General features: G+C 50.3%; 1 protein-coding gene across 2 annotated transcripts in view; it reads right to left on the bottom strand.

Moving 5' to 3' along the window:
* The window catches only part of FGD2 (FYVE, RhoGEF and PH domain containing 2), a 51,247-nt gene extending 34,040 nt beyond the window's left edge, over nucleotides 1-17,207 (bottom strand). Inside the window, exons 1-2 of one of the 2 annotated variants that reach the window (XM_057554833.1) lie at nucleotides 17,140-17,207; nucleotides 13,095-13,339 (exon numbers count right to left, since the gene is read on the bottom strand). In XM_057554833.1, the coding sequence (XP_057410816.1) occupies nucleotides 13,095-13,219 (125 nt within the window). In that variant the 5' untranslated portion in view covers nucleotides 13,220-13,339; nucleotides 17,140-17,207. Of the gene's footprint in view, nucleotides 1-2,151; nucleotides 2,379-13,094; nucleotides 13,340-17,139 lie in introns of those variants that run through there. The other variant, XM_007197941.3, reaches the window with a different exon arrangement.
* Nucleotides 17,208-17,229: the final 22 nt, after the last annotated feature.

The raw sequence follows: 17,229 nt of genomic DNA, 5'->3' as shown, positions 1-17,229 counted from the left end.
GGGATTCAAATCAGGCAGGCTGGCTCCCGAGCCTGAGCCTTAAACTGCCCCTCCGCACGTGAGTCAAGGAGAAACAGGTGCAGAGAGTCAAAGTGACCTGCCCCACGTCACACCCTGGTTGGTGGCAGAGACAGGATTGGGACCCAGTCCCCCATGGCTCCTCACTGGCTCTTCCACCCCTCTCTGGCACTCCAGTGCACCACAGTTCCTCAGCCCACTGGTCTGCAGCTCGTGGCATTAGCTGAGTCTCAGGCTTTCCGTTCTACATTTGGTTTCAGCTTCTGCATTTCTGTCCAAGTGCCCAGACCAGCTTCTGTTTCCTCTTCACCCCTCAGTTTCAGATCAGTTAAGGCACTGAAAGGAAGTGCCTCACAAGAAAGCCCAGGCCAAGGCAGCTGGCATGGGGCCCCTCACACAGTAAGGGGTGACTCTCACCCTCCCGACAAGACCTCCTCTGACTCCATCTGGTCTGAGGGCTGCCTCCTCCTGCTAGGAGTGCTGCCTAGGCAGAGCACACATGCTGAGGGTCTCCACTGGGCATGCCTGGCGTGTTGAGTGGGGTGGTGGTCCAGGAAGGTGCTGCCTAGAGCTGTCCTCGGTGCTGAACAGAACGTGCCCGGCAAAGCCCTCTGGGAGAGGCAGGGTCAGGTCACCCGCTCAGGAAGCTGAACTGCCCTTCTAGGTCCACGTCTATGCTGCCTCCACCATGAAGCCCACAGGAGGCTTTGCCTGCTCTGAGTACACTTAGCAGAGCGTTAAGGCCTCTCCCAGGATATCTACTGTCCATGACCCGGCATCATGGTCATTCCATGAGCTTAGCACCAAAGACAGAAGTCCTCCGGGCAGGGATCATTCTTTAGGCTCCTGCATCCGATACAGTTCCTGTGCGATGCTGTGCTGTGCCACCCACACCCCCTCAGCACTGAGGCACTCTTCCCCCAGCTGCTGGTGGTATGGTGGCTGACAGGTTATTGACTGAGTCCCTCCCCGGGAATTGCCCTCTCTGGAAGAGAGCTACCTCATCTAAGGTCAAGTCCACATCCAATGACTAGTCCATGTGGGGGTACAAAGACCTAGCCCTTTGCCTCATCCGGAACAGCCTGAGAGGCCTCCAGCTCCAGGGCTCTCTGGGACAGGCTGCAGCCTCTGTGGCAAGTGCTCGGCAGTTCAACCTCTCCCTGTGCCCAAAGCTGCCTCCCTCACCCGCACAGGTATTGTTCCCAAAAGCCTCCCCGGTAAATTTCCTGAAGCAAATCTCTACCCCGGAGTCTATTTCCAGAGAACCCTACCTACAACAGTCACAATCCCTAACACAGTCCTGGGCTTAAGAAATGCCTGCAGAATGGATTAATGTCACATACAGACACACAATGACCTCCACACATCCGGTCCAGCCTTCTCCCTTCAGATGGAAGCCCCTGCATTGCTCCTTGCCCATGAACTTAAAGCACTTAAAGCCTCCCCACCTCTCCGTGCCTCCCCTTTCTCATCTGTAAGATGGGTATAGAGGTGGAACCTACCCCCAATAGGCTGTTAGATGATTAAATGAAATAAGTAGCAAACGCACTTAGAACAGTGCCCTATAGGTAGGCTGACCACACATCCTGGTTTGCCTGTGACAGTCTCAACCTTTCCTATTGTCCCCTCCCTCCCACCAAAAAAATTTAATGGTATTCACTTTCAGTTTCCATTGTGTCCTGGTCTAAATGATAAATTGTATGGTTATCCTACTCATAGGGAGTAAGCACTTGATAAGTATTAGCTATTATTTCTGCTGGAGTTCTGCAGCCCAAACACGGCATCTGGTTCACCCACGCTCACTCATAATTACACACACGTCTGGACTCTCCCCAACACATCAACACACACGCTCTCACCCCTGCCCAGGCCTGGTGCCCCAACAACACTCTCCCATGCTCCAAGGAACCCATGGCCGAGAGACGTGGACACTGCCCAGACAGGAGGAGGTGTGCAGGACAGGGCCCAGAGAGAGAAATGCTCACTGTGAGGGTCCAAGGTGGCCCCAGCCCTGCTCCTTAGCCTAGAGACTGGGAGGCTCTGGGCTGCCCAAGGGCCCAGGGGTGGGCAGAGGAGCTCGAGGGAGACTGCCAGTTGGCCATGGTGACCCTTCCCACCTCCACTACCCCGTACCTGCTATTCTCAAACACAGTCACCAGATTGGACACAGATGACAGCTTCTCCTTACTCGCCCCCTCCATCCTGCAGGCCTCCAGGGTGGCCCTCAGCTACCCCTGAAGCAGGGAGAGAGGTCTCCAACCAGCACACTCAGCCACCCCCACCTGGGGTCATAGGTGTGCTAAGGCATCCTGGAGTCCCGTTTTTCCTGAGGCCTCAGCAGGCCTGCTCCCTGCTTCAGAGTGAGGAAGGAGGAAGTGGTCCCAGAGCCACAGCCTTGAAGGGGGAAGGCCGGTGCTCCCCACAGCGGGAGGAGCCTGCTTGGGCCCCACCCCCCCACCACGGGGCCTGACCTTTCACTCCTGTAGACCCCCTGTTCCAGAAGCCACCCCAAGAGGGCAACGGGGGCCTAGAGGGAGTTTCTGGAACTGGGCTCTTGGCCTGAGACACTCACCACTCTGGCCAACCACACTTTCTCACAAGGTCCAGTGGATTTTATTTAATCTTTTCTCTACAACTTCTTTTCTGCATCTGACCCTGCTCACCACTGTAAGAAAACAGCTTTTTTAATTAAAAATAAATCACCAACCTATTAGGGGCTGGCAGAGAAGAGTAATATGATGTTCCCACCTCCCCACTGAGGTTCTCTCATTTTAATAACTGATGTCTCCACCTTCTTGCCCCAAGAGAAGGCAACTTCCTCCCTGAAACTCCGATGATAATAATAACTAACACAAACTCTTTTCAGTGGTTTACAAATATTTTCTCATTTAATAGAACAGCAACCTTATGGGGTGGGCCCTATTATGATCCCCATTTTACAGAAGAAAAAACTGAGGATCAGAGAGTTTAAGTAACTTGCCCAAAGTCACCCAGTAAGAACACAAAAAGAAGTCAGACTTCTAAAGCGAAGGTCAGTTTCCTACAATTCCAGCAAAGATTTGGTTGGGAGCCTGGATAATCACATTCTTGCTGCTCCATCCTCAGGCTTCCCTATTCCTAGCACACTGGGTGGTCTCTGCCTGATGCCTCCTTTTACCACTTGGTCTCCCAGCACTTCCAGAATAATGACAACTGCTTCTGTTCCCCTTATTCAAGCTTCACAGGCCCTTCAGGGCTCTCCTACTGGGTTCTGGTCTCGCTTGCCCTGAGCCAGGGCCCTCCATTGAGACTGGTCTTTGTCCTGGAGGGTAGGGACTGAGCCTCAGTCATCTTGGTACCCGAAGCGCCTGGCACAGCTTCACGCTCCAGCGCCTGTGAAACACTGGGGCCTCACACACCCAAAAGCCTCACTCCCTCAGAGCTTTGCCTGAGCAATATCTTCTAGCAGATGCCTGGCTTCTCCCCCCAACCCTAAATCTCAATAATCCTCCTCACTTTTTGTTTTTACTTTTTGTTATGGAGAATTTAGAACATATGCAAAAGTAGACAGAATAATATGATGCACCCCCATGAACTCATAACCCAGACCCAACAAACAACCATCAACTCATGGTCAGCCTGGCTTCATCTATAGCCACACTCACTTCCTCTTCCCAGACCATTTTGAAGCAAATCAGATGATTTCACCCACAAATATTTTGGTACATATCTAAAAAGTAAGGAGGCTTCCCTCGTGGCACAGTGGTTAAGAATCCGCCTGCCAATGCAGGGGACACAGGTTGGAGCCCTGGTCCAGGAAGATCCCACATGCCGCGGAGCAACTAAGTCCGTGCGCCACAACTACTGAGCCTGTGCTCTAGAGCCCACGAGCCACAACTACTGAAGCCCGCATGCCTAGAGCCCATGCTCTGCAACAAGAGAAGTCACCGCAATGAGAAGCCCGCACACCGCAACGAAGAGTAGCTCCCGCTCACCGCGACTAAAGAAAGCCCACGCACAGCAACAAAGACCCAACACAGCCAAAAATAAAATTAATTAATTAAAAAAAAATTTTAAATGCACATGCACTTTGATCCAGCATTCTCATTTCTTCCTGTTGCCTATACAAATATATTTATTCCTGTGTGCAGAAATGTTAGGTCTACAAAGTATTCAGTGTAGCCTTGGTTATGATAGCACATAAATTGGCAGCAACTTAAATGTTACATGAATTTACGGTACGTTTATACAGTAGAGCCATTACACAGTATGAAATTTTATGTACTAATCTGACATGATTTTAAAGATAAAGTAGAAAAAAGAGAAACAAGATGCAAAACAACATTATACGCTACCATTTATATTTTACAGAAAAAAAAGGAAGGTAGTTTTGCACGTACATTTGTGTGTCGTGTGTAGAATATCTCCAAAAGGATGTGATAGGAGCTAGGAAAAAGGATTGCCCTCTTGAGTGTAAACTGGAGGCTGGGATGGAAAGGAGACCCAATGCAGCCATAAATAAATAAATAAATAAATAAATAAATAAATAAATAAATAAATAAATAAATAAATAATAAGGAAATATATATACTCCTGTGTGCAAAAATGTACACATAATGTATGTATAATGTACTGTGTACATATCACAGTACATATAATGCCAATATTATTCTATACATGCATACATATATATATTTTATACATGTTATATACATGTATGTGTATATATATATGAAACACTGTTACCATTATCATACCCCAAGAGATATTTAGCAGTAATTCCTCAATATAATCAAATACCCAGTCAGCAAAGTGCCAATGCTTCATAAATGTCACCTGCTATGAACTGAATTGTGTCCCCCCAAATTCACATATTGAAGCCCTAATCTCCATTCTGGCTGAATTTGAAAAGAGGGTCTTTAGGAGGTAATTAAGGCTAAATGTGGTCATAAGAGTGAGGCCCTAATCTGATAGGGTTGGTGGCCTTATAAGACGGGGAAGAGAGCTCTCTCTCCACACCACCCCCCCACCCCACACCTTTGCACACTCCGAGGAAAGGCCACCTGAGACTAAGTGGCCATCTACAAGCTAGGAAGAGAGTCCTTACCAGAAACAGAACCCTGCCAGACCTTGATCAGGGACTTCAAGCCTCCAGAACTGTGAGAAATAAATTTCTGTTGTTTTGAAGCTTCCCAGTCTATGGTATTTTGTTATGGCAGCCTGAGCAGACTAACCGATCACCACTTTTTAAAAAAAATCAGGATCCAAATAAGGTCCACATGTTACAATGGGCTGTTCTGTCTATTCACTCTCTTTTCATCCACAGGTTCACCTTGTTCTTTCTGTTTTCCCACACAATATGGCTATGAGGACATTGGGTTCCTGGCCCTACAGGTCCCACAGTCTGCTGACTGCAGAACTGGTCCCTGGATTTCTTGTCGATGTGATTAGACTAGGGGCTTGATCGGATTCGTCTTTAAATGCCACTTCTTCCTGGATTCCTCCCAAGTCTGGGGAGGCCTCCCTCCTTCGTGCTCCTCTCTCCTCCACTGCAGGGCCCAGTTTCCTCCTCTGCCTCCCACCAGACTGTACGCTAGCTCCCTGCTTGCAGGGCCCAGGTGCCCATGCTTCCTGGCTGGTCCCCAGCCAAGCCCAGTGTCCTGCACACAGTGGGGCCTCAGAAGGCATGCAGGATGGACAAACATCACACCCTGAGCCCAGAGGCTTATCTCACCCCTCAGCTGCCAGCGCCTTGGGCTTCCAGAGCAGCATCTGGACCTGCCCCTCACAGAGGTGGGGGAGAGTAGGTAGGGGCACCAGCAGGAGGCCACACTAAATGCCCAACTCCAAACATGGCACAGGCACCATCAGAGCTGCATCTGCCCAAGAAGGAGGGCCAAGATGCCTACACCCAAAAAATGTCTTCCAGGGCTCTGCTTCCCTGGTCCTCCCACCTCCCTGACCTCGGCCCTCACAGTTCTGCCAGCCTTTCTGCCTGACTTGCTTCTCGCCTGTAGGCACCACCCAAGGCTCAGCTTCTGGTTCCCTCATTTACACACAGCCTCTTCCACCCAATTCAGAATCTATCCCAGGGTTCCACAGGCATCTCTTCCTGTCTCCCACCCCAACCTGAATATGCCCAACACCTTCAGGACATCACCAGGGGCACGTCCCACCTTCGCTTCCAACTCAACACACAGTCTCGAAAATCAGCACTGTTATCCCACAGAAGGAATCCCAAATTCCTTGGAGTGCTGCCAAGACCCCCTGGTTTGGTTCCGATCAGCTTCCCAGCCATTTCTTCCTTATACACATTCAGGTCTGGGTTGGGACCTTGAGTAGTAGCTCTGGGCTGTGTCAGCTGAGCTAAGCTGAACCACAGTTCCAGAATTCCCTTTCCTGCAAGCCGACCACGGTGGCAGGAGGGGACACAGCAGCCGTGCTTGCTCCTGTGGTTGGTGCAGGGCTCCTGCGGTGTTGCAGTTCACGCGTGTTGATGCAGATCTGTGGGTTCTCTACCGACCTCCTTCAGCTTGTCTAGTCCTAGGCTGGGTGTGTGTTTAGCTCCAGGACAGAGGGTGCCAACTTCTTCTGCAGGTCACCTGTGTCACCGAAGTTGTCTCGGTGTGGCTGCCTGTTCATCCTCCAGAGTCCCAGCCCTTCCTCACTGGTTCAGTTCCTTCTTGTTCTCCCCAATTTCATATCCATCTTCCCTTCCTCACTGCCTGCCATGAGGATTTTAGACTCAGAAGCATCAATTCTTTAAGTAGCTGCCCCATTGTATAAGGTCAAATCCCATATTCTGTACCACTTCTGGTTGTTCTGTTTCTCTCATCAAATCTGACCTAAACTCCTTGGGCCAGTAACTGAACTTCACTTTCTTCATCAGTGAAATGGGGATAATTACAGTGCCAATCTCCTATGGTTGTTCTGAAGATTAAATAATACCATGTGTAAGGGTTTACTGTAAGGCCTGGTACAGAGAAGGTGCTCAGTGAATGTTATTCCTGACAGAAGACCTTTTCTATGGCTCCCCTGCACCCCCCACCCCCGACCAATCAGTTCCTTTTGCCTGGAATGTCTCCACCCTGTCAACAGCTTATTTACTTCCTCCAGGAAGCCTTCCTTGATATCTACTGCTGGCATTCCTTTCCCTCCTCAGAGACCTGGTGTTCGTCTCTGTTTACTTGGATCTCTTCTGCCCCATTCATTAAGTCATGCATTCAGTTGGCAAGTATTTCTTGAGCATCTCCTATGTGTCAGCCCTATGGTAGAGGTTATGGATTAAACACTGTCCCCTGCCCCTTAGCTCATAGTCTAAGGAGGAAGGTGGGCCTGTTAACCACTGAAATACAATGTGGGAAATGCTTTGAACAGGGAAGCTGTGAACACCCAAAGAAGGGGCACTGAAGTCTGCAGAGAGCAGAGGGTGCTATCAAGGAAGGCTTCCTAGCAGAGGCAGCCTGAGGATGAAGGATGAGTAAACTCTCCAGGTTGAGAAGGCGGGAAAAGGCATTCAAAGCAGAAGGAAGTGGTGTGGGCTTGAGAGACCAGGGAGAGACTAGGAATAAGGGCAGGGAGTCCAGCACATTGGAGTGTCTAGGGACTGGGGAATGGCAGGACATGGGCTGAGGGGGCCCCAGGAGCCTGGCCCTGGCAGGCTTTGTCTGCTGAGCTGAGGTGCTTTCACAGGAACTGAATTTTATTTATGCAGAGTAAGCCGATTCAATGGTCGTGAACACATCTCTCTCTGAGTGGGGGCGTCCATTTCAGGGCTCTTGGGGTTCTTGACATAGATAAGCCTCATGCTTTCTCTTCTCTTAGTTCTGCTTTCAAGCCTTAAGGAGGATGGAAGAGCTCAGTTTCTGCAGCCCAGACAGAGGGAAAGAGGGAGGGATGTCCAAGTAGGAACTGTAGGGCTGGGCAGTCACACGGCAGACAAGCTGGCTGGCTGGCAAGAAAGCTCTGCCCTGGGATGCAAATGGGGCTTTGTGTGCATACTAGGGGCACCCAAAGGGCCTCTCACTGGCAGCGCTGGGGCAGCAGAGGGCATTTGGGGGCTGCCAGGGAGGAAATGTCAACATTTGGGACCTGGATGTGGTGTGTGTGTGTGTGTGTGTGTGTGTGTGTGTGTGTGTGTGAGAGAGAGAGAGAGAGAGAGAAAGGAAGAGAGGGAGAGAGAGAGAGAGAGAGAGAGAGAGAGACACATGTGTGATCTCCAGGGGTTTGTGAGGGTGTGGCTTTTTCAGGGGAGAGTGAGGACTCCCCAGAGGAGCACGTATCCCCAGTGAGCCAAGGCCCAGAGAGGACAGGCTGGCATGTTCCCTGGGACCCCCTTGTCCCCAACCTGGCCTGCAGCCTCAGCCAAACAGCACCTGCCAAGAACTTAATGGCCTGTGACAGACAGGCCTGTGAGTGAGGGATGATGCGGATCCAGGGGAGATGCCGGCAGCTGGCTGAAACCTGCGCCAGTGTCTGGTGCAGCCCTTGCCGCTCCTCCCCTCGCAGCCTCTCCCTCCCCCTCAGTCTTCTAGCCCCTAAGAGGCTCCGGGAGGCCCTGACGGGGTTGGGGGTGTGGGCTGTCTGGGTAGTCATGTGATGAGCAGAGGCCACACCACCAGTGCCAGTGGAGGGGTGGGCTTTCCTCAGCAGTCCCTGGCTTTGAGGAGGAGGGATGAAAAAAGCTCGCCTCCCTCATAGACCAGTCTCCTCTGTCCCCTCCTCCAAACAGCCAGAATTTTCCCGTTCAGTCCCTCTGGCATTTATCTTCCTATCTTCTGGGAAAGCTTGGTGCTGCCGGCTGCCCATCAGCAGGCCTGGGTGCCAGGCTCAGGCAGCCCTGCTTCCTGCTGTTCACCTTCCCAGGAAGCTTCCCATATTTCCCCTTCTGTGTGCCCCCTGCCCCTTTGTGCTCTGGGTGTTCCTAATTTGTACTGTCAGTCCGTGGGGTGTGATTATTCAGAGCCCATTAGCACCTTGAGGAACACAGGGCGGCAAAATCAACCTCCCTCCACGTGAGCCAGGGGAGGGTCTGTTCTAGGGGTGCAGAGGCCTGAAAGACAAGACAGCAAATGTGTCAGTCCTGACGTGGGTGGCCAGGAGGATGTCAGTGAAGAACATAAACGCTCTTTCTTCTTCTTCGGCGTGTGAATGATCTAGTTTCAGACTTGGTACTCTCAGGGATTGGGCCAGCCTTGTGCCAGGCCCCGGCCCCGCCCTGCTATTCAAGAAGGCCTCAAGGTCACCAGAGACTGGCCTCAGGTGGGACCTAGGGTGGCGTCCTGGGAAAGCCGGAATGAGGAGGCAGGGCCAGCCGGGTGGGTGAAGCAGCAGCAGGGCTGGCCTAATAGGGAACATGCAGGAGGCCGAGCTACGCCCACACCCCCAGAACAGGGTCCGGGCAGGGAGGTGCCAGATGGGAGCCAGCAAGGCAAGGCCCAAGCCCAGGAATGGTGCTAGGCAGCGGCTTCTCAGGCGCCCAGAGGGCGAGCGCACGGCCAGCAGGTGGGGCCTCACACCCTAGATCAGGCTCTTTTTATCTTCAAACAGCTGTGGGCCTTTCTTGAGGCCTGCTGGAGAAACATGAGCAGCTTGGAGAGAATCGACAGGTTTCGAGTGGAGAAAGAACAGATTGTTTCCACGCAGCCAGCTGCCCTGCCCACCGGTGACCTTCTTCCCCACCTGAGCTACTGCTGCCCATCTCCCCACACGCCAGCAGGACGACTTATCCACCCGCCCGAGATCCACCATCAGCGCATCTTCTCTGTCACAAAGCTCCTCTTTTGCATACTTCTGGGAGAACTGTTACATAACGAACCACTAAAATCCATTTCTCCCATCAAAGAGCTGCATGATTCCTTCTTTCTTCCCACCAGGATTCTCTCTTCCTTCTTTCCTTTCGGCAAATAGCCCCAGTGCTAGGAATGTGGGGCAATGTGACAAATGACACTCTTAAAACCTTGCCAGAGGCTGTAGTCTTTACAAGACCCTGAGGGGACAAGACCTTGGCTTATGTGTCTCTGTGTCCCCAGAAGTTAGCACAGTGTCTGCCACATAGCAGGCCCTCCACAAATCTTTCCTGAATAGGGAGTAGGACACTCTGAGCATGTAGGAAGGAGTCATGGAAGAATGCAGGGTTCTCTTTCCTCCATCGTCTGCCCTCCACCTTGACCAGGTTCCAACAAGCCCCAGCCCTGTCCCGCCTCCTCCCCCAGGCCCCAGCCCCTCAGGGTGACACATACATACACCCTGCAGTTTTCCACCCATCTCAGGGTTCAGTGACCCCCCCATCACAGTCCCAGGCCCCTATAGGGCAAATCAGAAAGAAAGCTGACTGAATGTCCGTGACTCTAGCCTCAGTTTCCCCACACTTTTCAAGGGCCACCTTTGTCTGGTCTACATTAGGGATCTCTCCAATTTATGTGTCATTGGGTGTCAGAGCCAAGTCCACCGACAATGGCCTACAAGGCTGAACTCCCTGACCTCATTTCTACCACTATCCCTCCCTCACTCTGCTCTAGGGACTTGACCTCCTCTCTGCCCTCCAACCTGCCAGACAAACTCCCACCTCAGGGTCTTTGCATGTGCCATTCCTTCGATCTAGAACTCTCTTCTGCCATATACTCGCCTGGCTCACCCTCTCGCCTCCTTTAAATGTTTGCTTAAGTGTTACCTTCTCACCAAGGGCTTTCCTCACCCCCACATACTCCCCAAATTGTTATACCACTACATATTCCCAGTCCCCCTCCTCTGCTTTATTTTTCTCACTTATCTCTTTCTGATATACTGATTTCTTTATTATGTTTATTGTCTCCCCCATTAGAATGCCAGCTCCATGAAGCAGGCATTTTTGTCTATTTTGCTTACTGCTATATCCCCAGTAACTGCAACAGTGCTTGGCACATAGTAGGTGCTCAATAAATATTGGTTGAAGGACTCAAGGGGCATTTTTACTTTCTGTCCCTTCTGAACTCTCACAGGGCACCCAGCTTCACTGCGAGCCAAAGTTCATTCTGCCTCTAGTGCCTGCTGGAACCCCGGCCCTAGTCTTCTGAACAAGATGCAACTTCTACCTGGTCCCCAGCAGCGGTTGGGGGGAGCAAGCCACATCTCTCTCACTGTCCTGCCCCTTTCTTAGAGGAAGGACTGGGAACTACAACCTGAGGAGGAAAGAGAACTTAAGCTGGATGCTACACATGACTCTTCCTTTGGTCCAAGGAAAAAGCACCTTTAACTGGTGCCTTCATTAAAAAAAAACAAAAAAAAACCCAAAAAAACATATTGGGATCATCTGTAGAGCTTCCCTAAAACATTTTAATTTCCAGACTCTATCCCCAGAGATTCTTAGTCAACTGTTTAGGCTGAGGCCTGAGGTTTTTTGTTTTTTTTTTTAAACTCCTTTAATGATTCTAATGTTCAGCGAGAACTGGGAATCAGGGGTCCAGGCAATGCCCTGGCCAGGTTCTGTTGTCCGTTGGTGTCTCAAGGGCACCCAGAGTGAACGTGAGTACCCTAAGATGCCAAGTCTGGTTCCTCCAACTGGTAGGATTGTAGCTGTGCATGGATATTCTTCAGCTCACCCAAGCAGTTAACAGTCTACACACACACACACACACACACACACACACACACACACACACACACACACATCGTTCTACCAGAAACCAAACTAATTCTTAGAGACTGCACAATCTAAACCAGGATTAGAAACTCAGATTCCAACTAGAGCCATGTAGGCAAACCCCCGGTTGCAGCAGGTGTGTTGTTGAGATGCAGAGATGGTTGGAGAATCCATGCCCTTCTCACGGGGGCAGCTTTTATCCTGTTATGACCTGTTCTTGTCAGGAGGGAGTGCAGGCCCTCTGGTGCTGGATTTTGCTCTTTGTTCTCCCCAAGAGAATTCAGGAATTTTAAGTGAAATAACCCATATTTTCACTTGAAAATCCAAAAGCTGCCAGCAGATTGCTAACCCCAGTTATACAGCTGCCGAACTGCCATATCTTGCAAGGCTGACCCCTCTTACAACGGGGCTGTATTTACACGACCACTTGAGAGCAGTGTCCCTTCCTTCCTGCCATCCTTCACGTTCAAGCTAACAGGAAATGGCTGCTCAGCCCAGAGCCTCACACCGCTTAACGGCTGCTCCCTCAGCTCCGCCAAGACTCCCCGGAAGCTTTGCAATAAAGGCTTGCCGCAGGGGTGTGCTGGAGCTGGCTCCTACTGGCTTGCGAAAGTCAACTGTACCCATTTCTTCCCAAGTCTGTGCTCAGTGACATCTCACTAGCAGCATGAAATCAGCCATGGTGAGAATATTTACACTACGTGAATCAGCAAGTGCTACGAATCAGGGCTTTTCTTTTCCTAGAGGGCCAGTTATTGAACACTTACCAGCACACCACTGCACATAAGGATTCAGACTCTGCCACAGGCTGATAGGGAAGCAGTGGAGAAGGGAATAGTTTTGTTTTTCTAGTTATGTAAGAATTCACATGCATGTGTGCAATAGACATTTTGACCCTTTAAAGCCCTTAGATACTCACTAAAAGGAAACAACAAGAATCTTAGTCCTGAAATATTTCTTCCTTAATTAAGGAATAATGGTCTTACAAGAAAATACCCAGATTTTAAGAGTACAGTTTGGTGAGCTTTTACTAGTGTACCTACTCACATAACTACCACCCCAGTCAAGATGAAGAATGCTTTTATTCCCCCCAGAAAGTTCCTCATGCCTCTTTCCAGTCATTCTTCCATAGGTAACCACTGTTCTGAGTTTTATCCCCACAGATTAATTTTGCCTGTTTTACAACTTCATATAAATGGAATCATACAACATGTGCTCTTTTGTGTCTGGATTATTTCACTTGGAATAATGTTTTTGAGACTCACCCATGTCATTGCCCATATCAATAGTTCACGCCTTTTCAGTGCTAAATATTCTTCCACTGAATGAAAAGTCTTGATATCGTCTAAATCCCCAAACTCACCCAGACTCGGGGCAATGGCCCATTAATGTTTGATTTTTACTGCAGGAGAAGAAAACTTCTTCCCACCTCTCAGGATAAACAGACATTGGGCACAAGAGATTTAAATGGACTCACCTTTCTCCACCAAGAGGAGGATGATAGAGCAGAATACCAACCAGGCACTTGATCCTTTCTGACCCTGGGCTGAGTACTGTGCTCACCGTGACACACCATGTCTCCCCAGGGTGTAGAGGCCCCATTTCCCCATCTTCACTCTTGTAGGCTTCATCCCAAGGCCTTGGGACCTATTAGTCCCTTAGTTGTCTTCCATGTTTCTCCCAGAAGGCTTAGTGATCTCGCATGCCAATACATCTGGTGACCTGCATGATATGCCAGAATTCCTGAGATGATGACAGTTATAATGTACCTTCTTTTAGCCTAATTAGGACAAGAGGTGATTCCTGAGCTAAGGTGAGTATGGGACCCCAGGAATTCAGTACAGACGGAAGGCCAGTGCTCCCCACCCCTACCCCAGGCAAGCAGGTGAACAGAGGCAGCAGCCAGAATGTTCTTGCTCAGAACTAGTAAACAGGGAGCCTGCATCCAGCCAAACCCATCTTCTTTACACCAGGATAAATTCTGACACCTGCGCTTCCCCAGGTGAGGCCTGAACTCTCATGCTGGGCTTGGCATCACCTCAAGTTCCTTCCTGACCTGGTTAGTGTGATGTCAACTTAGTTGCAATAATGTGTACTTACTATTTTGTATTCTCTCTTTTCATTGTAACAGTAGTTCCCCCACAGGATCCCGGGGACTGGTGATCTATATACCTGGCAATTCTCAACAGTATTCTTTTTTTCTTTTTTTTTTTTTTTCTTTTTTCCTGGCTGCACCGCGAGGCTTGCAGGATCTTAGTTCCCCGACCAGGGACTGAACCTGGGCCACCACAGTGAAAGGGCCAAGTCCTAACCACTGGACCGCCAGGGAATTCCCAAGAGTAATATTTCTTGTTAATTCTCTGCTGTTTGTTTGATCCTACTTTGGGGCATATGGGTCTTCCTAAAGTTTCCATTTTTTTTTCTTTTTTTCTTTATTTACTTTATTTTTTTGGCTGCGTTGGGTCTTTGTTGCTGTGCGCAGGGTTTCTCTAGTTGTGGCGAGTGGGGGCTACTCTTCGCTGCGGTGCACGGGCTTCTCATTGTGGTGGCTTCTCTTGTTGCAGAGCACGGGCTCTAGGTGCACAGGCTTCAGTAACTGCAGCACATGGGCTCAGTAGTTGTGGCTCGCGGGCTCTAGAGCAGAGGCTCAGTAGCTGTGGCGCACGGGCTTAGTTGCTCCGCGGCATGTGGGATCTTCCCGGACCAAGGATTGAACCCATGTCCCCTGCATTGGCAGGCGGATTCTTAACCACTGCGCCACCAGGGAAGCCCCCTAAAGTTTTCATTCTTTTTTTTTTTAATTTATTTTTGGCTGCATTGGATCTTCGTTGCTGCGTGCCAGCTTTCTCTAGTTGCGGTGACCGGGGACTACTCTTCGTCGCGGTGCGTGGTTTTCTCATTGCAGTGGCTTCTCCTGTTGCGGAGCACGGGCTCTAGGTGCGTGGGCTTCAGTAGTTGCAGCAAGTGGGCTCAGTAGTTGTGGCTCGCAGGCTCTAGAGCGCAGGCTCAGTAGTTGTGGTGCACGGGCCCAGTTGCTCTGCAGCATGTGGGTTCTTCCCGGACCAGGGATCAAACCCATGTCCCCTGCATTGGCAGGCAGATTCTTAACCACTGTGCCACCAGGGAAGTCCAAGTTTTCATTCTTTAAGTGGTGCTACCAGAAATAACTTTGTACAACTGTTAAAAGTATATTTGCTCATTCATTTTCTAGCAAATATTTAGTGGGTTCCTACCACGTGCCAGGCACTGTGCCAACCATGAACAGCATAGTCCCTGGACTCCAGGAACTTACAGTCTAATGAGGAGACTGACAGGAAAGCAGGCAGCCACAGTGTTGCACGGTAAGCCCTGTGAGGAGGCAGTCACAGAGGGTAATGGGAGGCGTACACAGGGAGGCGCTAACCAGTCCAGAGCTAAATGCTTCATAGCTCTGAGTACATACTGCCACGTTGCTCAGTAGAGGGAACGCTGAGCAAGATTTTCTTTCACTCAATCATTTCAGTGAGTATACTTTTCATTTCTAGATGAGCTATTTGGTTCCTTTTCAAATATACCTCTTCTTTTTTCACAATGTCCTTTTCTTTTTTTTTTTTTCCAGCACTTTCTATTCTTTATCTTTGCCTTCATTTGAAAACTACCGTTTTCCCCTTAAAGTTTCTTTCAGATTGCTTATTACGTCAAGTTCCCACGAGTATTAATCCTCCTGTTTTGCGCATTTACTCTTGGAATGTGTTTTTGAGTGGTTTGTAATATTTTTATCGTGAGGATTTTTTTTTTTCTTCCTCTTTTTGTCCCTGTGAGCCCTGAGTTGTGGAAACATAGCTACAGGGCAGTTTTGCATTTGCTTCCACTTCCTCCCCTAGGGATCTAACAGCTTTAACTGACCTATTTTTACTTTAATTTCTTGGGCTAAACTGTTCAATTACTTAAAAACAATTCACTGAACATTTACTCTATGTATATCACCATAGTTGGTGCAAAGATACAAAACAATGCAACACAACGTAGCTGCTTTACAGGGAACCACAGGTTGAAAGGACCAAATACACACAAAAAGTAAGGTGACTACGTAAGGCAGAGTAAAAGGCCTAATGGTGGACACACTATGGGGTTCAGAAGGAAAAACAGAGAGCTGCAGAAACATGGGGAGGAAAAGCCCAGAGGAGGAGAAGGTTTGCGTGAGGAAGTTTTAGAAGGAAGGTAACCCCACTCTTCTGGGTGGAGTTAGTAAGGTGCTGTAACGTTAGATGAGGCTGTGGATGAAGCTGACTTTAGGGTCCCTGTTAAGAAAGCTAAATCAGAATCCAGGCAAAAGGAAGTCAATTAAAGTGCTCCTGGGGGTGGGAGGTAGGTTTGATGAAAGCTGTGTTTGAAGAGCCAAACACTGTAACCTGAAAGGGCTAGGAGGCTTTCCAGTGACTCAGACCAGAACAAACCTGGGTTAGAGAGGCCAGCGTCGGGGAGAGAGCAAGTGAGGGAGGCGGACTGACAGGATTTAGATGTGGAAAGTGTACAGAGTATTTGTTGTCAGGAGTAGCCAGCCGGGAGGTGGCTTTTCAGGGGGCGAGGCAGGAAGGGAGGCAGGAAGGGCAGACTTCAAATCCGGACTAAGGGGTCAGAAGGTAGATGTCTATTCTAAAGAACTTTCTCACAATGAACACAGGATAAATACAGACAAAGGGATCAGGTCACCCATTGCTGTGTCCCTGCCGACTCTTGGATACTCGCTTTCTTTCCGTTGAAACAGAAACTTTTATTGAGCACCTCCACAACTAGCAGGCTTTAGGTGTTCTTGCAGGGGATGGGCACGCTGACAAACATGAACAGGGCACGTGCTGGAATAAACACCTTGCTCACAGGGCTGCTGAGAGGATCATACTTGAGTTATCTTGCTGCAAAGCACTTCAAAAGGTGGCACAAATAAGTGCGATTTAAGAGCCAGTTATTACTCATTTTTATTACCTAACGACTATCGGCGCCTAGCAGAACGCTTGCGTGTGCTCACACTGAAGGACTAAATAAAACCTTCAGACCCAGTGAAGTAAATAGGGCAAAACACATTTTCTAACCATGAGCTCTAAGGCACGTTGGCGAAGGGTCAACTGCAAAGGAGGAAGACCACAACCGCCGAGGTGCAACTGGATTTGGTCTGGTGGGGAGGGCAAAGGGGTGAGACAAGGCTGGCGAGCGCGAAGGGACTCGGCCTGCAGCGGGAGGCCTCGCAGGCAGCGGGGCCCGGGAACAGGGCCGCAAAAAGGCGGGCCCAGAACTGCGGAGAAAACTCCCGAAGCCTGGGAGGGGGATTGGAAGCGCCTCAGACCATATTGGGGGCATCTGGCTTCCAGAACGTCCGAGCCCCGCCCCTGCCGCTCTCCGGAGCTCCCGGGGGAGCGCCCGGGCCTGCGGCCGCCTTCACAGTCTCCGAACCCACAGCCCGGTGACCCGCGACCACTGACCCGCGGCTCACAGCCCAGCGCTGAGCCAGGACCCGACCCCGCCCGGGTACCGCATCCGTCGCTTACCGCCCGCCTCGCTTACACTCCTGCACTCCCCCGCGGCCGCGAGTGGTGCGGCCCGGCCCCGCCCCCTGACGCCAGCGAGGGGCAGGGCGC

The sequence above is a fragment of the Balaenoptera acutorostrata genome, chromosome 10 (assembly GCF_949987535.1).
Source record: "Balaenoptera acutorostrata chromosome 10, mBalAcu1.1, whole genome shotgun sequence".
Lineage (NCBI taxonomy): Eukaryota > Metazoa > Chordata > Mammalia > Artiodactyla > Balaenopteridae > Balaenoptera > Balaenoptera acutorostrata.
Note: the sequence above shows the minus strand (reverse complement) of the source record. Positions and strands in the feature narration are given on the sequence as shown.